The sequence below is a fragment of the Temnothorax americanus genome, unplaced genomic scaffold (genome assembly GCF_048541705.1).
Source record: "Temnothorax americanus isolate GAGA-0224 unplaced genomic scaffold, ASM4854170v1 Scaffold98, whole genome shotgun sequence".
Taxonomy (NCBI): Eukaryota; Metazoa; Arthropoda; class Insecta; order Hymenoptera; family Formicidae; genus Temnothorax; species Temnothorax americanus.
This window is the reverse complement of record NW_027509821.1, coordinates 97,881-122,423: the sequence shown is the minus strand read 5'-3', so window position 1 is coordinate 122,423 and position 24,543 is coordinate 97,881. Positions and strand designations below refer to the sequence as shown.

Below are 24,543 nucleotides of genomic sequence, written 5' to 3'. Positions count from 1 at the left end.
GTCGGAAAATCCTGATAAGAAACGATATATGTGTCGGTTCGGTTAAGTCGTATAAATATCGACGAGATGTCTATCATTTTAACCTTATAAAAACATATGCAAAGTAGAAGGTTTTCAAACGATTCAATTTATATCATTAATATACGATAGAAAACGAACCGATTTGCTGCAGTACAGAAGATGATAAGTTGTATGTCGGAAAATCCTGATAAGAAACGATAGATGTGTCGGTTCGGTTAAGTCGTATAAATATCGACGAGATGTCTATCGTTTTAACTTTATACAAACATATGCAAAGTAGAAGGTTTTCAAACGATTCAATTTATATCATTAATATACGATAGAAAACGAACCGATTTGCTGCCATAAAGAAGATGATAAGTTGCATGTCAAAAAATCCTGATAAGAAACGACAGATGTATCGGTTCGGTTAAGTCATATAAATATCGATAAGATGTCTATCATTTTATTCTTATATATCCGTATTAACGCATACGGTAAAATTATTACCATAAATAACGATACATATTATATCGTGTATATACGATTGATTCAGATGGGCAATAATTGTACATATAGAAAACGATTCATAACTATAAAATTTGTATAGTTATTTTCTTATTCGGACCTAAAACGATAGAAACCGATTCGATTCGATTTGTTTTATCTGTCTTCTAAATATGCAACGATAGAATCGATAAGACACGATTAAAAACGATACAGATATAGCCGTTTTTAATCGTTTTCTATCGGATATGGTTACCAGGGCGGCTCCGTCAGCTGTGTGCGTGTCCCCCACCAGGCGCGCGGCAGCGAACAAACAGCTAGCACCACGTTTCCGAACGCAGTCCACGCAGCCTGAACGTGGTGGTACGTGGTACGTGATCATCTCTGCCCTTATTGCGAGTAGCTCGTCGGACCGTCGACCGAGATCGAGACAAGTATAAAGATCCCATATATCGTTGATTGCAGATGATTGCAGTACCCAAGGTAACCTCTATTCTGTAGCTCTTAACGACAGTGTGATCGTTATCGTTATATGTTATCGTTGGCCGCATTTAGAAAACACAAAACTGTTAAGTAAACGGTCAGTGAGTCTTTAATATGATGGTTCTTACCTTTGGTTCTTCTCTGGATCTAACAGAGTTGTGTTTCCTGAACGCAACCATTGCGCAGGTATACTATAAGAAAAAATGCTGTGCAATGACGATGTATAATTATACCGATACTGTCGTTAGAGTTACAGAGTAGGGCTACAGATCGCAGTTAATCGCAGTGAGGACAAAAAGATAATATAAAAGCAGCTGCGATTTGGTACAGTGTTTCAGGAAACATGTATGTCTACGTTAAATATTTAAACGATAATACATTCAAAATAGTTGAAGATTCTTTTTGATTGTGAAAACATTGATTATAAAAAAAAGTACAAAGTTCGGTGGGACAATGATGACGAATATTACGATGCTATAATAATAGCAATAGGAGGTAAGTAAAAAATTGTACGTCAAATGTTAAATAATTAAAAATTAAATGGTAATTATTTAGAATACACGCTGCACCTATTTTCTTATTACATATATGTTTTGTTATTAAACGAACTAATTCTCAGATACAAGTTGTATATAGATTGATTAGAAAAAAAAAGATTCTTGTTTGTTTTTAAACATTCAGGGTTTACGTCTGTTCGTGTAATATTTCTTGTCATAATATTTCATGTTAGTATGTATACGTATAATATTACATTCTAAATTGTGAGAACCTCGATTATTTAAAACTATCATGATGTTTCTTTTAATTGTCTTTCAATGTTTATTTTATTTGGATATTTAACAAAATAAATTTATGTCCAACATGATATTATCCTATATTTAAAATGCAATTTGTTTCCAAGTGTTCTGTAATTTAATTTTTTCTTGTTTTTTAAATGTGAATTATTTCTTTTATTTTTCTTCGAACTAATTTAATGAGATATAGGTTACAGAGGACACTAGAAACTAGACTTATGTAATTTTTTCAACAATCTAATGATTATGTTTCATTTTAGGCAAATTTTTAAAAGAGTTTATTTACCGCCGTTTGCTAATACTTTATTGTTTATTCATTTGTTTTATTAAGAATCACTGTCCGAGCTTGAGCAACTTGGAAAACAAACACGAGTTCGAATTCCTAATGCCAAATTTTGCGAGTCTGCAGATAGTGTAAGTGATATGGAACTATCCAAGGCCATCACAAAGGTATAACATTTTACGAATTATAATTAAAATAAACAAATTAGAACATTTTCCATTATTTAAAAATAGACGTACAAAGAAATAATGTATTATGTTTATTTCATACGTTATATTTTATAGGAAGCCGACTCAGATATATTATTCCAAAAAAGTTCAAAAGAACGTACATTGAAAATGAGAAAAGAACGTGGCATGGTACATATATGCACACAACATAATTTTCTATTTTTTAAATTTTTTATTCTTTCTTATAAAAACTACTCTATTAATCTCTTTTCTGTTATTATGATTTTTTATATATTACATTTTAAATATAAATATATTTTATATTTGCATATATTAATTATTTATTAATTATAGGAAAACAGTATACAATCCGATAGTGAGAAAGAACATAAACCAAAAAGAAAAAAAATGGAGGAAAATGACACAGAAGAAAGTGTGGATAACAATTTTACAAATAGAGAGCCGCAAATATGTGATGTTACAGAAAATAAATCTACAACAGATTTATTGCCAAAGACAAAGGTATTGTAAATTTACAATTAATCAACAAAATTATCATTAAAATAATGCTATAATAATAATGATGTAATTACAATATTTTATATTTGATTGACATATGGCATTTATGGTAACAAAAAGATATATCTTATCACTATTCTATTAATCCCTATTTTCTGTTATTATAATTCTCAACTATTATTAGCTACTATGAATTACAGGAAATTTGTATTCAATTAGACAACAAGGAAGAGAGAAAAGAAAAGAAAAAGAAAAAAAAATTGAGAAAATACCAAATAAAAAATGTGCAGATACAATGTTAATTAATAAAAGGCCGAAAATAACTGACATTAAAATAATGAAACCAATAATGCATTTACCAAAGACAAAGGTTATAATATTATACATTTTTCAATTATGCAATCAACAAAGCTATCGTAATTAATAATAATGATAATAATTTTAACAATAATAATAAAAATAACAATGATGATTATAATGATAATTATAATAGTGTATATCTGGTTTATATGATTTTTATGGTTACATAATTTCAATTTAATATTATGTACAACCAAAACTATAAAATTTAGTTACATTTGTGCATATATAAAAAAAAGTATAGCAATAACTAAAACTGCTACAAATTGCAGGAAATGGATTTAAAATTAGATAAAACACGAGTTCAAATTTCCAATGCCAAATTTTGCGAGTCTGCAGATAGTGTAAGTGATACAGAACTATCCAATGACATTGAAAAGGTATAATATGTTACGAACTATAATCAAAATAAACAAATTAGAACATTTTTCCATTATTTAAAAATAGGCATATTAAAGGAATAATAATGTATTACGTTTATTTTATGCTTTATATTTTGTGGGAAGCCGTCATAGATACGTCATTCTATAAAATTTCAAAGGACATATATACATTGAAAATGAGAAAAGAACATGGCATGGTACACATGCACAATATAATTTTATGTAGTTCTCATAAAAACTACTCTATTAATCTCTTTTTTATTATTATGATTTTTTGTTATATTTTAAATAGAAATATAATATGTTTTATATTTGTTATTAATTATAGGAAAACTGTATGCACTCAGATAACAAAGGACATGAATCAAAGAAAACAAAAAAAATGATAGATGAAAATGGAAAAGAAGAATGTACAGATATAATTTCTGAACATACAAAGTTGATACAAAAGTTGGCAACAGATATATTGCCGAAAACAAAGGTAAGTAATTCTCAAAATAATTATCTTTTATTGATATTTCTGTTTAAATTTATGTTGTAATGAAAGTTCTATAGATATTATATACGGTTTAATTTAGTTATGTGCATGTAAAATTGTTTAGAATTTTTGTTCATAATAGGTGCTTTCTTCAACATGAATGTTGAAGAAAGACAGAAGTGAGATTTATCTGAGTTTTGATGTAAATGGAAAGCTCTTAATATGTTCTTGTTTTTTCTTGTCATTAGAGGAAAAAAATTTTTTAAAGAGGTTGTTTAATTAATGGAGTGTAAATAAATTGAAAATCAAATTGTTATTTTAACTTATTAATTGGAGTACATTTATGAAGAGACGCAATGAAAATTAACTGAATAAAGTCGATAACCTTTTTTAACTACTATATGTATATTAATTAAATATTAACATGTTTTTATTAGGAAAAATTTCTAATATGCATTCTCAAAAAGTTCACTATTAACTTTTATTCTTGTTTTTAAGTTTGTATTAGCACAAAATAATCTTGTTATTTCATCATTAAAGAATTTATTAGCCTATTTTTTAAATTTCTACATATATAAATCATAAAATTCAATTACAATTTCTTATCATTTATCTGCAATCTTTTGAATATATATTATTTTAATTATTTTACTTTCCAAAATTTTGTGATTTTCTAGAGTAGTATACATTTTTTTGAAATAATGCTCACCTCTTCAATCTTTATAATAATTAATAATTATTTGTAGTAAATATATGTATAACATATTCGATTAATCTCTTTGGAAAATGTATTATACAGAAAACAATAATTACTAAAGTTGATCGACAAACACAGAATGAACAAGAAAAGAAATTAAACAAACAAATCGTTGCTCTTCAAAACGAGAACGCTGAATTAAGGCAGCTATTAAAAAAGAATACCGAGGAACTGGAAGAAACTAAGACAAGAAATATAGCATTGCAAGTGAGAGTAGTCAACGAATTTGATGAGTTTCGAAGTAATAATAATAAAATATTTTATTACACGAATGTATTAATTATTAAGATATTAAATATATTTTCGTGTTATATTAATGTATAATTTATCACTGATATATAGATATATTAAAAGAGGTAGTACAAAAAAATCAATTACCGACTCAAGAAAATAACAATGAGCTTTTCGCTGTAGGCTATCGAAGAATTGCTGATAATACGGTAAATTTGGTTTTTACAATTAACGAGAATTTTATCTAACATTTCTAATATCAAAAATCGGGAATTATTCGAAATTCGAAGCAGTCCATATACTTTTTATTACTTATAAAATATACAATAAATACAATTATTTCAAAAAGCCTTAACAAAAATAAATATATATATATAGATCTATATATATAAAACAAAGTCGGGTTAGTTACACCATTTATAACTCAAGAACGGCTGGACAGATTTTAATGATCTATGATTTGTTGGATTCGTCTCCGCCCCGAATAGCATAATAACTATAAAAAAAAGGGGGGGGGAAGATACCGGGGCCGGGGCGAAGCCCGGCGGGGCATGCTAGTATATATATGTATACACACGCATAATCCTCTTTTCATAAATTATTGTTGTAATTTATTCCTTCAAGTTCTGCATTACATTTTCTAGATTCATATTGGCCGAGATATATGGCTTTCTTGTCCGATGTATGACAGCATTATACAATTAAGCCGTTCAAAGGCACAATTTGTGAAGAATTGTGCTATTGCAGTTTTTGGAACAACGTCTTTAAAGGAGAGTACTGTGACTGGAACTGTATCAAACCGAATAAGAAACAAAACATTGGTGGTCCCTCGTCAAAAATTAGATGCAACCAAATTATTGGCTCTGAAAGGTACAGTGTGATATATATGTTATGAATTTTATGAAACATCAATGTTTTTTTGGATTACTTAATAACCTAATTATTTTATGTTTTAGACATATTTCGTCATGTATTAAAAACGAAATATAACTTGAATGAAGTAGCAATCGAGCTCGAACTCACGCGAGTTGGTACCTACGTGAGCCAAAAAATCTATGAACTGAATCGATCATGTAGAGTCCCAAGTGGCATTAAAAAAGGTTTATACATTAACATTATTAAAAAAAAGTAGAAAGAAATCGTTATTTCATGAAATTAATATTGCAATTTGTTTCATATTTACAGTATTGAGAGATATAGAGCAGGTACCTCAGAATTAGAAAGAAAGTGAAAAAGAAAATACTAACGAATTGGACTCAAATTCTAATACTACCGATTTGGACTCAGATTCTAACCCATAAATAAAAAAATGAAGTTTTTAAACAAAGTCTGTGGAAATACATGGTTTCTTAAAAATATTTTCAAGTCATTATTATGTTTTATATTACTTTTAATATTTTTTTATTAATATTATTTGACGAACATAAACGATTTTCAAATATAATCAAGAGACACGGTAGTGTCTCGCGCCAAGTACACGCGGAGCGAGACCGACCGTGACTCTTTTACGCGACGCGACGAGTTGCAAGTACCCGAGATGTTGAGATCTCGATAACGAGTGAACGGATCAAGTTCTAAGTAGGCTTGATCGATAGCTTGGGGTCCAATTAGGGGGGGGGTTTCTCTTATAATATTCTGCTACGTGCCCTACGAGCGGAGATATTGCGACGCAAAGTCCAAATGTGAAAATTTTTTATTAAGATACGTCGTCTACGTCGACCGCTCTTCTTTATAACATACATGTAACAAACAGAGAACGTCACTTTCACTTTTTCGACACTGGCGGCTAGCGGCGTTAGTGTCGCAGTGCAGTGCAGTGCAGACAGTGCGTTCGTTTAGAGCGCTATCCTGTCAGTCAGTTCATCATCTGATCAGTTAACCTATCTCGATCGATCGAGAGACACGGTAGTACGCGCGGAGCGAGACCGATCGTGTGACTCTTTATTACGCGTCGCGAGGTAAGGTGCGACAACGCGCGCATACGCGCGTACGCGAAACGGCAGTAACACCGTAATCGTGCCGGCGATATACTGAATTGAATTGCTTCGTGCTTATCTAAAGATTTCGTATCCCTACATTGGGTGCGTTCAGCCGATACTCCGCTAGCCTAGCAATCGTGAGCAGTCGCTCGTTTTCGCTCGTTTCCTCTCCTTTGACCCAATGGATTAAAAGGAAAGGAAACGAGCGACTGCTCACGATTGCTAGGCTAGCGGAGTATCGGCTGAACGCACCCATCGTGTTACTATCGCTGCCGGAAAAGAAGGTCCTCTACGCTTGGCAGAAAGTGACGACTGACACGTTCGATCCCGACTTCGTTGATCGCAGAAGAGCTCAACTCGAGGTACGTTTCCGATTTGCAATTATAAAAGTATTGTGCGATGAATGTTGTACCCAATTATAACCTCAAATAAAGTTGTGCACGTTGCTGAAAGATATATATATCTTGATATATAGGCTGCGGTCAACGTGATACAAATGCTCTGGAGCGTTCTTCTTCTCCTTCTTTCTTCATTGAAAGATAAGAGAAGAGGAATGCTTCGAAGCATTTGTAGTGTCACGTTGACCGTAGCCATAATATCATATTAATACATTATTTTATTTTTAGACGTAGCTGTTGATGAAAGAGAATTAGATGGTGACTTAATTTTGGGAGATATAGGTCAAAGATTGCCATTTAAAGCTGGTACGTTTGATGGGGCTGTCAGTATTTCTGCGCTTGTGGTTGTGCTATGCAAGCAAAACTTTGCACAATCCTACAAAACGTTTATATCGTTTCTTATCAACGTTGTATGCATGTCTGTCAAGAAGCGCAAGAGCAGTGTTACAATTATATCCAGAGAACGGTGAACAGGTTGTTGATATTATTATATATATCTTGATATATAGGCTACGGTCAACGTGATACAAATGCTCTGGAGCGTTCTTCTTCTCCTTCTTTCTTCATTGAAAGAAAAGAGAAGAGGAATGCTTCGAAGCATTTGTAGTGTCACGTTGACCGTAGCCATAATATCATATTAATACATTATTTTATTTTTAGATATAGGTCAAGGATTGCCATTTAAAGCTGGTACGTTTGATGGGGCTGTCAGTATTTCTGCGCTTGTGGTTGTGCTATGCAAGCAAAACTTTGCACAATCCTACAAAACGTTTATATCGTTTCTTATCAACGTTGTATGCATGTCTGTCAAGAAGCGCAAGAGCAGTGTTACAATTATATCCAGAGAACGGTGAACAGGTTGTTGATATTATTATATATATCTTGATATATAGGCTACGGTCAACGTGATACAAATGCTCTGGAGAGTTCTTCTTCTCCTTCTTTCTTCATTGAAAGAAAAGAGAAGAGGAATGCTTCGAAGCATTTGTAGTGTCACGTTGACCGTAGCCATAATATCATATTGATACATTATTTTATTTTTAGATATAGGTCAAGGATTGCCATTTAAAGCTGGTACGTTTGATGGGGCTGTCAGTATTTCTGCGCTTGTGGTTGTGCTATGCAAGCAAAACTTTGCACAATCCTACAAAACGTTTATATCGTTTCTTATCAACGTTGTATGCATGTCTGTCAAGAAGCGCAAGAGCAGTGTTACAATTATATCCAGAGAACGGTGAACAGGTTGTTGATATTATTATATATATCTTGATATATAGGCTACGGTCAACGTGATACAAATGCTCTGGAGAGTTCTTCTTCTCCTTCTTTCTTCATTGAAAGAAAAGAGAAGAGGAATGCTTCGAAGCATTTGTAGTGTCACGTTGACCGTAGCCATAATATCATATTGATACATTATTTTATTTTTAGATATAGGTCAAGGATTGCCATTTAAAGCTGGTACGTTTGATGGGGCTGTCAGTATTTCTGCGCTTGTGGTTGTGCTATGCAAGCAAAACTTTGCACAATCCTACAAAACGTTTATATCGTTTCTTATCAACGTTGTATGCATGTCTGTCAAGAAGCGCAAGAGCAGTGTTACAATTATATCCAGAGAACGGTGAACAGGTTGTTGATATTATTATATATATCTTGATATATAGGCTACGGTCAACGTGATACAAATGCTCTGGAGCGTTCTTCTTCTCCTTCTTTCTTCATTGAAAGAAAAGAGAAGAGGAATGCTTCGAAGCATTTGTAGTGTCACGTTGACCGTAGCCATAATATCATATTAATACATTATTTTATTTTTAGATATAGGTCAAGGATTGCCATTTAAAGCTGGTACGTTTGATGGGGCTGTCAGTATTTCTGCGCTTGTGGTTGTGCTATGCAAGCAAAACTTTGCACAATCCTACAAAACGTTTATATCGTTTCTTATCAACGTTGTATGCATGTCTGTCAAGAAGCGCAAGAGCAGTGTTACAATTATATCCAGAGAACGGTGAACAGGTTGTTGATATTATTATATATATCTTGATATATAGGCTACGGTCAACGTGATACAAATGCTCTGGAGAGTTCTTCTTCTCCTTCTTTCTTCATTGAAAGAAAAGAGAAGAGGAATGCTTCGAAGCATTTGTAGTGTCACGTTGACCGTAGCCATAATATCATATTGATACATTATTTTATTTTTAGATATAGGTCAAGGATTGCCATTTAAAGCTGGTACGTTTGATGGGGCTGTCAGTATTTCTGCGCTTGTGGTTGTGCTATGCAAGCAAAACTTTGCACAATCCTACAAAACGTTTATATCGTTTCTTATCAACGTTGTATGCATGTCTGTCAAGAAGCGCAAGAGCAGTGTTACAATTATATCCAGAGAACGGTGAACAGGTTGTTGATATTATTATATATATCTTGATATATAGGCTACGGTCAACGTGATACAAATGCTCTGGAGAGTTCTTCTTCTCCTTCTTTCTTCATTGAAAGAAAAGAGAAGAGGAATGCTTCGAAGCATTTGTAGTGTCACGTTGACCGTAGCCATAATATCATATTGATACATTATTTTATTTTTAGACGTAGCTGTTGATGAAAGAGAATTAGATGGTGACTTAATTTTGGGAGATAGAAATAACGTGGATAAAGCACTGAGAAGCCTGCAAAAGACCGACAGCAGATATAAGTAAGAGAATTTATTATTATTTTTCTTTTTCATACACTTATTGTAATTATTAATTGAATTATAATTTTATTGCAGTAACGCTACTCGCGAACCACGAGAGTCGCGTGGCAAACGGGAAAAGAAAACCGAGGACAGTAAACCAAGCAGCGAAAAAATATCCCTATTCGACTTTCTCGAGGATAAATTACCTGTACAACCTGAGAGCGTCGAAACAACTAATTTGTCTCAAAACAGCTACATACAAATTAATAAAAGTAATCAAGATTGTTTTGAATCAAGAAGATTTGATAATATACATATATATATATATATATATATATATATATATATATAGATTATATAGAGACATTATTATATATAGAGATTATATAGAGACAAAGATTAAATCCTGTTGCTCTCAACGTCTGCCTCTGCCTCGTCTACCCCAATGGTAATTGGGTGATGACAATTTATATAAGAAGGCCATGAACCTTTCTTCTTGGCGTCGTATCCCCGCGGCTCTGCCTCTTGGTCTGCGAACTGTAAAATAATAAAATTGTATAAGAAATTTTATGAATTAAATACATATAAAATGAATTAAATTTTTTATATATAACGAAAAGATATTTATTATTATTACATACCCAATGTCCAGTTCTATCTCTAAGTTTTGGATCTCCACAATTGAACGGAACTGACAAACTGTGCAATATTTGTATATGATTTTTATCTTCTGGTATACGTTGAATAAATTGAGGCAATTGAATTCGCCATGTTCCGACAGGTTCATAATCTGAACAACTTCGCAAAAATGTATGGAAATGATCCATATGAGCGTCCGTAATCCATTTGCCTCGAATAATTATATTTTTTCTTTACGTTTTAAAATTACTTTCTTTTTTAAATTTTGTTTGGATCGCTTTATAATAGCGCGATTGTTTAAATCCTGCTGCTCTGCACGAGATTTTGTAGCATAATTAGTTTCAGAATGTGTCTTCGCACTTTTAGCAATTGCTTCAGTTTCTGTCGCTTTTATTATCGCTAATGGAAGTACTCTTTGAGAAATAGCACATTGTGAATCTTCAGCACGATTATTTGGTAAATTCTGTTTGCATTGTTGCTGCTTTGTAGCGCGATTTTCTAAATCCTGTTTTTCTGCCCGACATTCTTTAGCGCAATTACTTTTAAAATGTCTTTTCATACGTTGAGCAGTCGCTTTAGCCTCTCTATCTCTTATCACTGCTAATGGAAGTACCGTTTGAGGATTAGCACTTTGCAAATCCTGAGGAAAATGTTCCATAACATTATTTTCCAAAATTTGTACCAAATGTGAACGCATAAACTTATATTCATACTTTACTTTGTCAGGTTTAATATTGAATAACAATGAAGTAGCAAAAGCTATAGCAAAAACACCACAATCGCTACAGTTCGGTTGACGTTGCACATTAGGAAATTTGACGGGATGTTTTTTAAAGTCATGTGCTGGAAATAATTTTTCCAAGAATCGCTCATGATCTTTACACAATGTTTTATTATGTGAGGAATCATATACAAATATATTTTTTGTATCATAATAACAACACACCCAATGTGACGAGCTACACAATATTTGAATGTGTTTTTTATCTTGTGATACAGGTTGAATCATATCAGGCAATTGTATTCCGACAGGTCTATAATCTGAACAATTTTGTAAAAGTCTATGGAAATGATCCATATGTATGTCCGTCAGCCGTTGCCTGATTCAAAAACGACTATAAAATGGTTAGATGTTAATCAGATACGACGTAGAAAAGTTAAAACTTATAAGGAAATTGAAGCTCTTGACGGAGATTCTACAAATATATTTTGTCCATCTATAATAGATGAACATTATCTACGGAGACCGAAAGAATTGGAATCTATGTTTTTATATGAGTTTGTACAGTGGTATGATATTTTGAAAAATAAACCACGAGGTAAAAATATTGAATACTACACGATGGAGAATGGTTATTATCTAAAACGGCGACAGCGTGGATGTCTTATTAATCACTATAAATATAATGTCAATACGCAGCCGGAAAATTATTTCTTTTCATTACTGCTCATGTTTAAACCGTGGCGGAAAATAGAAGATCTTAAAGACGGATGTGATACATATACAGAAGCATTTCACAAGGAAAAGTTATATCTTACGGAAGCATTGCAATATCATGAAAAATTAGAGAAAGTGCAAAAAGCATTTGAAACTGCGAAGCAATTAGTTGAATAATGTTTAGATAATTTGGAAAAACAGCATGAGTCTCAAGATGATCCCGATAATCCAATAGGTGTTCAAAATATTGAGGCTGGTGAAGCGATGCAAGATTTTAAGGATCTTGGTGACAAATTAAATCAGGAAATCAATGTATCTGAAATGATTTCAAATCTGAACGCAGATCAAAAAAGAATATTTGACAGAGTCATCAACGCCGTAAAGATATCGCCGGATGACGAACAATTTAAACAATTACTATTATGCGTTAGCGGAGAAGGAGGTACTGGTAAAAGTTTCTTAATTAAAACAATTAAATGCTGGATAAAACAAAATCTCCACAAAGATACTGCTGTAACAGCACCTACTGGTATAGCGGCGTTTAATATCGATGCTTTAACAAATCACAGGCAATGGCAGTTACCTGTTGAACATGGTGATCAGTCTCCTTAGTATACACTATTATCTGATCACGTTTTGAAAGTTTTACGAGCAGATCTTAAAGATGTTAGTCTTATTATAATTGATGAAATATCAATGATATCTAATTTAACTTTCATGTATATACATTTACGACTATGTCAAATATTTGATACCATGGATGACGATTTCTTTGGTGGAAAGCATGTTCTTTTATTTGGAGATCTGCTTCAATTACCTCCTGTACGTGAAAATTTTATCTTTGTTCCACTATCAAAAGCAGAATTTAATAAATATATTGGCAGTGTGGGGGGACTACTCCTGAGGAATGGTTGTGGCAAAAATTTCAATATGATGAATTGACGATCAATATGCGTCAGCAAGGAGATACAGCTTATCGTGAATTACTCTCGAGAGTTCGTATTGGTTTATTGACAACTTCTGATTCTGAGATTCTCGAGAAAAGAAGAATATCATTGAAAGGTCAGTCTTTCAATGAAAGATTATACGAATTGTGTAATTATCTTGATAATTTGCCGCCTAACACTGTTTGTTTACTGCTTACTCGTTATTTGTGCGATGTTCTTAACACTGCAATGCTAAGTCGTATTGCTTCGAAAGAAATATTATTAATTGCTCAAGATACGCTTGACTGTGATAATTATATTAAACGAAAGGTACAAAAGCGATTGACGGATAATGAAGACGATGATACCAATACAGCTGGGCTTTTGAAACAAATTACAATTAAAATTGGAGCGAAAGTTATGATAAGACGCAATATTGATGTCACTTTGGGCCTGGTAAATGGTACAATTGCTACAGTTATTTCTGTTGTGCGGGATATATCTACCGATTGTGTAGAAAAGATTAAACTTCTTTTACTGTCTGGTTTGGAGTATTGTATTGAAAGAGTAAGTGTCAAGTTTAAAGTAATAGAGAAAGCATATGTTATCAGAAAACAATTTCCCATAACTCTCAGTTATGGCATAACCATTCATAAAAGTCAAGGATTAACCTTGCAAAACGCTGTTATGGATATAGGTAATTCTATATTTAGTTGTGCTCAGTCATATGTTGCGTTATCCCGACTACCGTCTTTGGATGGATTGCATTTAATTAACTTTGATCCTTCAGCTGTAAAAGTAAGTGAAAGAGCTATTAGCGAATATAATCGACTAATACGAACATTTCTACCGCAAGCACAAACGATTCCTATTTCGAAAAAACGTTTTCGAAAAGTAAAAGATGTTCCGTGGATGTTCAGGATTGCAAGCACCGCAATCAATAACCGCGATCGATACCGGTACCGCCATCCCTGAGCCGCCCCCTGAACGAGGCGACTTCGCGCCGCTCCCCCCGCGTCATCCCTGACCGCTCGGTCTCTCACGTAGCGCGATCGATCCGGACACGCGAGGATCCCGTGATCCTGCGAAACGCGCCGATTGGCCAAATTCATTTGTCGCGTCACCGAATGCTCCGGAAACTAGCCCGCGAGAACGCCGGTCCTCAGTAGAAGCTACTCGAACAATTCGTGCGGTACTCCAGCTTGAGTGGCTCTGTACTGAGTCAAGCTCTACTCGAATTCACGCGGAGTTACGCCCCGTCGTGTGTCTGCGCCGCAATTATTAGGCCGCCAATGCATCGTGCCACGGTTCGACGGCACTCGCAACCGCGCCGTTTGCGCGCAATCGCTCCCGCTATCACGGTGTGGCGACGAACATTTACGCCACTGAGCGTCCGCATTTTCGCCCTCGCATAGCGAGAGGTGAGCACTAACTTATGTGCGCGTCTCCGCGTGACATCTTTGCGCCTCACGAGCGCTCGAAACAGTGCGTATTCGCACGCGTTAACCACGTGCCCGGCGCAACTTCTAGCCGCGCCTCCAATTGTAAAGGCCACCGGCAAACTGCATATATCGAGAATAAAATTGTGCTGTGCATCATCGAAGGAAAAATCGAGTGTCTAATCATTTTCCGCATTCCTGATCCCTGTCGGGGTCGACCCGGCCTGCCTTGCTCCAATTGGCGAACCGGAGTTATGCCCGGCCAAGAATTTCGCCAACAGTGGACATTGTCGAAAATAATCAATGCCGGTCAAGAGTCAGATCAACAAGTTGGAAAAAGTACTGTTGAGCCGATACCTGTTTTGCGAAATGAAGATGGAGTTTCATGCTACGCAAATTCAGTAATACAATGTTTCTTGCAGTCAAGTATTATTAGGAAAGTGTTGCTTAAAGTTGATAAAGATGATTTAAGTATATTAGCGCATAAATATGACAAACGATTACCTAATTTGAATGCTGATGCGATACGGACAGATTTAGGAGAGCGCTTTACGAGTCGTGGTGATGAAAAACCAGCAAAACGAGACGCTCTTGAATTTCTTATTGCCATTTGCACAAAATATAATTACATAAGAAATTTGGTCGGGCATCAAGTTACTCGTACTACTAAGTGCATTAGCAACTTATGTGGTTATACGACAAAAGATAATATTACTGATAACATAGTTGTTCCAATTTCTATTAATAATTTGAAGAAGAAAAGTTATAATCTTAATAATTTATTAAGGGATACATTTTTAAATTGGGGTCCGTTATATGGAAAAATATGCCAATTTTGTGCAGGAAATCTAGTATTTAGAAATGAATTAACGTTGACGAAAGAAATAGTTATCATTCATTTAATTTTGTTCTCGTCACAGGATAATAAATTAGTGAAAATACCACAGACATTTAATTTAACTGGCATATCAACAACTAAGATATCGATAGCTAAACAGCAGTATAAAGTAATGAATACTATATTTCATCAGGGTACATCTATTGAAGATGGTCATTATACAAGTATGTGTAGAGAAAGGACATTTTGGATTGAATTTGATGATGGAAAAATTATAGAAAATAAACGATGGCCTACAGGTGCTAAAGGTCTTTATATATTATTTTTGGAAAAAGTTGGTAAGAAATAATTTATACAAGCAACGTAATATACATGCATATTTTACATAAAAGCAATGTCCGGCAATGTGTATATATATATATATTTACAACTTCAGACACATTTCTTTATAAGGTGTAATTTTTTTCTGTTAAGATTAAGATGCGTAACACTACAAAAAAGCGTGATATCCGTACAAAATTACCTTTTTCAAAAAAAAGGTAAAAAAAGGCGCCAAGTACACGCATAGTAGTAGTACATATGTATTATGTTGTTACCTTGAAAAAAAACAAAGTGGTAGTATTATACCTCGAAATAACACCCTGTACATACTGTTTATACAATGCGTAATACTACAAAAAGGCGTGATATCCGTACAAAATTACCTTTTTCAGAAAAAGGTAAAAATGCGCCAAGTACACGCATAGTAGTATATATGTATTATGTTGTTACCTCGAAAAAAACAAAGTGGTAGTATTATACCTCGAAATAACACCCTGTACATACTGTTTATACAATGCGTAATATTACAAAAAGGCGTGATATCTGTACAAAATTACCTTTTTTTAAAAAAAGGTAAAGAAAGGCGCCAAGTACACGCATAGTAGTGTATATGTTGTTACCTAAAAAAAAAACAGTGGTACTATTATACCTCAAAAAAATCTAAGTAACAAGTGGTAGACGTAATCTTTGTATTTCGAAAAATCTTGAAAAAACCTAAGCAGTAGTATCTTTACCTCGAAAAAACCGAAGTAACAAGTGGTAGACGTAATCTTTGTATGTATCTCGAAAAATCTCGAAAAAACCTAAGCAGTAGTATCTTTACCTCGAAAAAACCGAAGTAACAAGTGGTAGACGTAATCTTTGTATCTCGAAAAATCTAAAAAAAAAACTAAACAGTAGTATTTTTATTTCCAAATATGTTGTTACCTTGAAAAAAAAACAGTGGTAGACGTGGTAGTATTATACCTCAAAAAAATCTAAGTAACAAGTGGTAGACGTAATCTTTGTATCTTGAAAAATCTCGAAAAAACCTAAACAGTAGTATTTTTATTTCCAAAAAATTATTACTCAAGTGATACACATCACAAAATTACGTTACCTTATCAAAAATGAGTCGCGCTTCAAGTGATCTATTATTTTATTACAATTACAAAAAAGAAATGATATCTCTTTTTAAATTACAGCGCCAATTACAGAGAACATACACTGAGAAAAAAATGTGTCAATCCCAAGAAATATTTAGTCCGATACGTTTAGCTAAACATTTTAGTTAGTTAACTAAACATTAGTTGAATTAATTAATTCTTGATTAAAGAAACGAAATAAATTGTTGAAACAATTAATATTTACTTATCTAACTAAAATGTTTAGTTGAACGTATCGAACTAAATATTTCTTGGAATTAACAATTTTTTTTCAGTGTATTTTTCGAGATACAAAGATTACCTCTACCACTTGTTACTTAGATTTTTTTTAGGTATAATACTACCACGTCTACCACTTTTTTTTTTTTTTAAGGTAACAACATATTTGGAAATAAAAATACTACTGTTTAGTTTTTTTCGAGATTTTTCGAGATACAAAGATTACGTCTACCACTTGTTACTTCGGTTTTTTCGAGGTAAAGATACTACTGCTTAGGTTTTTTCGAATTTTTTCGAGATACATACAAAGATTACGTGTACCACTTGTTACTTCGGTTTTTTCGAGGTAAAGATACTACTGCTTAGGTTTTTTCAAGATTTTTCGAAATACAAAGATTACGTCTACCACTTGTTACTTAGATTTTTTTGAGGTATAATAGTACCACTGTTTTTTTTTTTTTTTTTTTTTTTTGAGGTAACAACATATACACTACTATGCGTGTATTTGGCGCCTTTCTTTACATTTTTTTTTTAAAAAGGTAATTTTGTACAGATGTTAATAACGCGTAAGATAATATAATCATTAAAATAATATTTTTTAAATGTATATTTCATACTTAGTTTTATTTCATAAATACTATCACATTTATTCCTATAAATCGTTTTCATTACGCTATTATGATTTTAACATTATTATAGAGGTATAATAGGATGTGTAAATTATTACCGTTCCATCCAAATGTAGTTTTTATAGTATTATTTATTGTATCGATACCTTAAGCTGTTTATAAAAAAATAAAAAGTATTTTTAGACAAAAAAAAGCTATAGAGATAGAAAACGAAGAATGAAGGAGAATTGAAGGAACAATATCGAGAAAAGTATTATATAATATATTATAAAAATATTTATTATATTGCAAATATATTTAAATTTATATATTTGTTAACTTTTTTATATACACTACCGCTCATTAATTTCAATATACAATAGATTCGTTGATTTATCTGTAAAGGATGAACATCATGATACGTATTTTGCACAGAAATGAAAGCACTTGCTGTTATAAACATTTAACTTGCATGCATGGCATTTTTATATAAATAATATATAAAAATGCAATGCATGCAAGTGTTCATAACAGCAAATGTATTCATTTCTGTACAAAACATATATGTATCATGTTCATCCTTTACAGAGAAATTAACAAATATAGGGGTATATTGAAATAAATATATATATAAGCGGTAGTGTATATAAAGAAGTTAACTAATATATAAATTTAAATATATTAGTTAAGAGATGGAGAGATGGGAGGAAGGAAGGGCAGGGAGAAGTGAAAGAAGAAGGAAAATGGGAGATAAGAAAAAGAGATAAAGCTGTTACGTCCTGCAGACTCCACGATATCCCTTTTTCGCGGGAATCCTTATGCGCCTAAGATATCCCTAAGATTAGAATAAACAAGCCGAGTACGGACGGTTATCGATCGGGGTGAGGTTGTAACCGGACGGTACATGGGAAGACACGAATCAACGCGGGGTGTCCTTGAATTCAACGGTCGCCACTCGGTTTGACCTCTGATATACCGAGAAGGTAAGTATCTATCGAATTTTCAATCAGACTAATTATTCTTCTTTTCAGGTTCCTGCCACATGAAGATCATCGCCGTCGCCGTCCAGGATCGCCGCTGCCACCGTCTTCCAGGATCAACGAGGGACTTCGAGTGATCGACGCCAATGGATCAGGTATGGTACAGAAGGTAAGACCAATCGAATAATTTTCAAGAATTTTTTGACAAAAGATTGTATAATTTATTCTATTTGACTGCTTTTCATTCACAGTTGTTCACAAATATCGAAGATACACAATCTGTCGGACGATCGCACGTTCGGGCTGACACGCCCCTTTTCGTTACGACGCACAAGATTTTTCGGCACTAATTCGCCGTTCGCTTTTGTAAAAGCGATAATTAACGCGTTTCGCGGGCGTGCCCGGTTGTTATGGAAGTTACGAGATTACGATTCGCGCACTCGGATTACGATCGCGGGACTTAAGCGCGACAACGAGAGTGTATGCGAAATTACGTGTTGCTCCGTGAACTATCCCCGAGAGACTGCTTCGAGTGGTCCGTCTCGCTCGGCCTCCCTACCATCGGCTATTTCGCCCCCACTCCGGCGCTCCCTGCGACTTTCTCCTTCGAGAAGCTTCCTAACTGCGCAGTTTGTCTCGGTAATTTTCCGCTCCGGTGTTTACGCGGGTCTATCTGGAAATTTGCATGGGCGTTGCGCTCGCGATGCCCTGCCGTCCCGACGCCAGGGTAGTGGTTTTCCACTATTTCAAATATGCGTCCGCGGTTGACGCCGACCTGTGCGCCTATGCTAAATTCGCACGCCTTTTATGATTCCGGGCGACTTCCCCGGAGAAGACGTCCGGGTGACGAGCACCACGTCTGCCGACGTCGGCGACCTATCCTGACGTGTTCTTGGGACCTGGTATCCCGCTTTCCGAGGTCTTTCCTCGGCGATGACGTCCGTGTCGCAATCTACCGGACGGTACCCTATCTCGCGACCCGATCGTCGGAATTCGACGGCGCGTGGTACGGCGCTTATTTAGCCCCTCTCCGTTCGTCAGAGCAACTCAGTTCCCGGAGATGATGCCCCTGGTGCGAGTTCGCGGACGGTACGCCAACTTGTTTACCGGTCGTCGGATTTCGACGGCGCGCGGTACGGAGCCTAATTAGGCCTTCCCCTCTCGTCAGGGCCATGCAGTTCCAGGAGATGACGCACCTGGTGCGAGTCTGCGGACGGTACGCCAACTCGTCTCCCGGTCATCGGATTTCGACGGCGCGCGGTACGGAGCCTAATTAGGCCCTCCTCTCTTGTCAGGGCTATGCAGTTCCAGGAGATGACGCACCTGGTGCGAGTCTGCGGACGGTACGCCAACTTGTCTCCCGGTCGTCGGATTTCGACGGCGCGCGGTACGGAGCCTAATTGGGCTCTCCCCTCTCGTCAGGGCTATGCAGTTCCAGGAGATGACGCATCTGGTGCGAGTCTGCGGACGGTACGCCAACTTGTCTCCCGGTCATCGGATTTCGACGGCGCGCGGTACGGAGCCTAAATAGGCCCTCCCCTCTCGTCAGGGCTATGCAGTTCCAGGAGATGACGCACCTGGTGCAAACTTCCGGACGGTACCCTAACTCGCGTATCCGTTATCGAATCGCTTCAATTTTCGGCTACGTGACCTTCTTGTGTCTCGTAGTTCTGTCATGCACCGCGCGATATCACGCCCCGATCGCTTTCTCGTAGATTACGGACGGTCCGCCATTTTCTATTCCCGCGGTCAAAATGCGATCTTTTCCAGCTACCGTTACTTCCCGGGCTCCCCGATTCGATCAGGGACCGTTTACTAATGCGAAAATCTTTAATTAAACGAAATTGCGGACGGTCCGCCATCTTGGCTCACCTTTTGTCTTAATGTGGAGAAGCATCCATTTGGGCGCCTCTCCTTTCCTGGAAAGTGTGCGTGGCTTAAGCCTTGTTCTGCGGTTTGACGCGCTCTAAACCGTTTGCGCGCTTAACGGTGTAACAAAATAAAATAATAGTGGCTTGAGCCGGTATGAATAAAAATAAAAGTTGCGCGACTTATGAAAACTTATATCCTATGGCGCCGGATGGGGCGTGTTCTCGTCAATAACCCCTAAACCCCTTGGGCCGTCAAAATAAAAGAAGTAACGGACGTCTGTCCACTTACGTCCCCATCCTCGGAACGCTAGACTTATATCTAAATACGTATGGGGATCTAATTTCCCTCGTCCACGCTTTCGTCCTCGGGCTTGCCCTCCGGGCACCGGACGCTCCCATCGGAGGCGCTGTCTCGCTCCGCGGCTGCTTCTGGCCCCCCCTCTCTGGCTGGAACTGTCGCCTGCTCTTCAGGCCGGATGGCCTGCTCCGATGCCAGCAGGGCGGCAATCGCCTGCACCGTTTCCAGATTTATCTGGATCGGGAGCCCCGCAACCTGACCCCCCTCTACCGGCGCCTGTATCGCCGGTAGCGGCTTCGCGATTACGCCGGGCGGATCAATCTCCACCGCCCATTCCTCGGACTTCTCACGGGCCGTTTCGCCGCTCTTCTCGGCCGGCGGTGCTAATCGCCGCATTGCGTCCTCTGAAAGGCGGCGCAACACGACTCGCGACGCCTTTTCTACCGCTGCGCGCGTTGCGACATCCTGCGGTCGCAAGGTTAGATCTCCTGGCATTTTTTTTTTTATGATCAAATTACCTATTTGCTTGGGCAACTAAAAGCAACCTCTCAGATGATAAATTACTAACAGACGGGGGATATGGTGACCAGATTCTCGTCAACCTCGTCTAGGCCATAACTATAAATCCGGCGACACAACGCGCAGAAAGGAGCTTTAACTTCAGACGAGGGATGATGGGGATCTGTATTATATCGCGCGACTCACTCAAAACTGGCCGTGCGATGTTCCGACAAGCAGAAACAAAACCTAATACGTGGTTTTAGAAATCTTAAGAGCACGTGGCGGAAGTTTCTGTTTGCAATAAAACTGCACTTAAAATTGAGAAGTATGGATCGTCTGTCAACATAGAAACAGGGTCGCGAAATAAGTAAGGAACCCTAATAAAAGAGAAATCGGCGATAGCCGAAAAACAAATGCGTCACTGGAAAGAACCGATGGGTTACACCCCCAATAAGACAGTGGGGCCTTAAGAGGGGGCTCACCAATGGAAAACCGGAAAAATCGATAACCGTCTCTAGCTTTCTAAGATAGGCGTAAACTCAAATCTACCTCTTGGGCAAGAAACATCTCGCCCAATAAGAATTCCCTTAAATAATAATTAGAAACATCCCGCCAACCAGAAATCCTTTAAACGAAAACCAGACACATCCTACACAAAATCCACCCCTTCCATCCTTCGAACCTTCCTATTTAAATCGCGACGTCGCAGGACTAGGGGGCAGAGAAATTTTCTCAGTTCGAGTCTGCATTGCTCGGTATTTCTGAACCTCATTCGTTTCGAGTCTCGACTCCGCGTTTAGAGTCAGTGCAGCAGATCCGACGGACCATCAGTCGCCCCGACTCACCCACCGACGAGTCCAACGTTTATTTCTGAGAGAAGGCCACTCGTTTGAACTCAAGTCATCAAGTAGTAAGTCCCGTAATTTTCTTGATCCTTCTTTTTCCGCGTTATTGCCCCCCTTCTTAAACGGTCTATCGATTGTCGGACCCCCGGAAGCTCATTATATATTTGGGGTCGGTCAGTGTGGACATCAGGTTCCCAGCGGTCGTTGGCGTTGTCGTGGGCCTGACTTGCCTCCCGGCGTCTCGTCGCTGTCGTGGACTCAGCTGGTCCACTGACCTCCCTGAGCTTATGCTCGTCGGGTAGTGTAGGCATCGAGTTCCCAGCGGTCGTTGGCGTTGTGGCAGGTCTGATTTGGCACCCGGCGTCTCGTCGTTGTCGTAGGCCCAGACGGTCCACTGACCTCCCCCCCCCTTAAGCTCGACGATTTCCTTTTGTTTGCTTCCGACTGGGTCCGAGAGAGATCGGCTAAATAAATACATATTTTTAGTGGACCTGAAAGTCCTAGCCCCTCAAGGACCGAATCTCCGCACGATCAGGCGACATAGAAATTGCCAGAACAAGCGGGCGCGACGGGAGGTCAAACTTTCCCGGGAGCAGCTCAACGCCGGTCCTCCGCGACTCGCCACCCCACCGCCCCTACTAGCTTCTACGGAAGAACCCGGTTGTTCGAACCAGAATCGTCCCGCTACCATCCTGCCCTATCGCCCAGTCGTCCTACCCTCTCGCCCAATTGTCGAACATCGCCCTATTTGCCGCGTGGCTCCGTTTCGCGTGGTCCCGCCTCGCGTGGTCCCCGTTAACCCCGATCCAGCCCGCTTCTCAGAACCTCCCGATTCCCCCTTCTCTTCCCGAAGTCCGTCCCCAACCCCCTCGACTGCTTCGACCCTCGATCTCGAGGACATAGCCGATCCCGAGACCATAACATTAGATTAATAACTATAGAAATTAACCTTTATTTTTTCATATGTTTTAACTTCATAATTTAAATACACTTTAGTTTTAAGGCCGACATGAATTAATTTACACACATACACAACACTTCACTAAATGCATGTAATCTCACTACTGATTCCGACTGTAATAATAGCGGGCAGGATGTTCATTATCAAGTAGGTTTTTCCTTAAAGATCTTGCCCGATCACCCCCGCACCTATGTATTACCCGCGAGAAATACACACACATGTTACACCTACATTTAATACATTTACCCTTTATCTGGATTTATTTATTATTTGTACTATCGCCTGATTTTTTCTTTACTCAATGTCATTAATAAATTTTATGTTAATTTGTAATAAATGTTCTATTTATTTCTAAGATAAACTCAAATGTTTCTTTCATTAAATTGAGACCTCATCCTACCATCCACTTCTCGAAATTGCACGAGGTCCGATCCTGAGTTAAGGGGATTAAATTCTCTGACTCGAAAAGGGACCGACGATCGCACCGCTCACGAAAGGCGTCCTAAGGTCTTTACAGACGTTGACCCTTTCTGAGTCATAAAAGTGCGTTCGGCTCGCGCCACGCGTCTCCGAGCGCGTACCTGCGAGCGACATTTGTAAGTATCTAGCTGCGCCCTCCCTTCCCCCGACCCCTCTGGCTAGCCTTTTCCTTGCTTCCCAGATTTTCATATCCTAATCCCGGGGTTGGACATAACAGAACTTAAAAATTGGGTTCTCGTCCGGGATTATAAGTGCGATTTTTCGAGAGTGGTAATGAGTACGAGGTCTAAATCTGATAAAGCCGAAGTTGATAAACTGTATAAACAAGCCATAGAGAATCAAGGCAAAATTGCATCCGTTAGTTCTACACCATACACATCCACTCCTTTTCCTAACATTAAATCAGCACCTAGACAACTTTTTACCCCAAACGTTGGCGAGATTGCGGAGGACAAACAAAATATAACTAATACGTCCGATTTTAACCTTCACGTTTCCGACGATTCCGCGGATAAAACAATATTACCTGGACGGCCAGTCGAATATAATTCTTTCATAAGCATCGCAGGAACAATGGCGCACGCTAACCCTTTTGCTAGTCTGAAATACGCGGTAGAGGCCGTTCCTTTCTTTGACGGAAAAAATATTCCGTTAACATACTTTATCGAAGGATGCGAAGAAGCAAAAGCCATGCTGCCCAATGGGCAGAATCCCAATTTACTAAAATAATCAGAACCCGAATCATAGGCGAAGCTCGCCGTACAATACAGGACCAGGATTTCGACACAGTAGCTTCTTTAACAAAGTACTTAGAACAAGTTTACGGCGCGGCTAAAAATATTTATCAGTTGCAAAGAGAACTAGGCCACATATATCAAAAAAATGAAGAAGACGTCGTTACATATGCAAATTGAGTAAATCTATTAGGCAAGCAAATATTAGAAGCCCATAAAAATTCGGGAAATGCCCTTCCCGGTCAAAATATTAAAGCATTTTTAGAAAGAGATATGTGCAAATGTTTTAT

The 24,543-nt window shown here is 37.2% G+C and overlaps 1 protein-coding gene across 1 annotated transcript; it reads left to right on the top strand.

Annotated features, from left to right (window-relative positions):
* Positions 1-850: 850 nt before the first annotated feature.
* Positions 851-9,681, top strand: LOC143908521 (uncharacterized). Its single transcript, XM_077426218.1, has 17 exons — positions 851-877; positions 973-990; positions 2,116-2,234; positions 2,352-2,426; positions 2,592-2,759; positions 3,389-3,496; positions 3,828-3,980; positions 4,777-4,975; positions 5,077-5,174; positions 5,610-5,835; positions 5,922-6,065; positions 6,151-7,306; positions 8,003-8,200; positions 8,387-8,584; positions 8,771-8,968; positions 9,155-9,352; positions 9,539-9,681. The coding sequence occupies exons 3-12, from the start codon at positions 2,208-2,210 to the stop codon at positions 6,183-6,185; spliced, it is 1,233 nt and encodes a 410-aa protein (XP_077282344.1). The 5' UTR covers positions 851-877; positions 973-990; positions 2,116-2,207; the 3' UTR covers positions 6,186-7,306; positions 8,003-8,200; positions 8,387-8,584; positions 8,771-8,968; positions 9,155-9,352; positions 9,539-9,681.
* Positions 9,682-24,543: the final 14,862 nt, after the last annotated feature.

Coding starts and splice junctions, on each gene's coding strand:
- LOC143908521 (XM_077426218.1), top strand. CDS start 2,208: ATGGAACTATCCAAGGCCATCACAAAG. Junction 2,235..2,351: donor TATCCAAGGCCATCACAAAG/GTATAACATTTT, acceptor TATATTTTATAG/GAAGCCGACTCAGATATATT. Junction 5,836..5,921: donor CAAATTATTGGCTCTGAAAG/GTACAGTGTGAT, acceptor TTTATGTTTTAG/ACATATTTCGTCATGTATTA.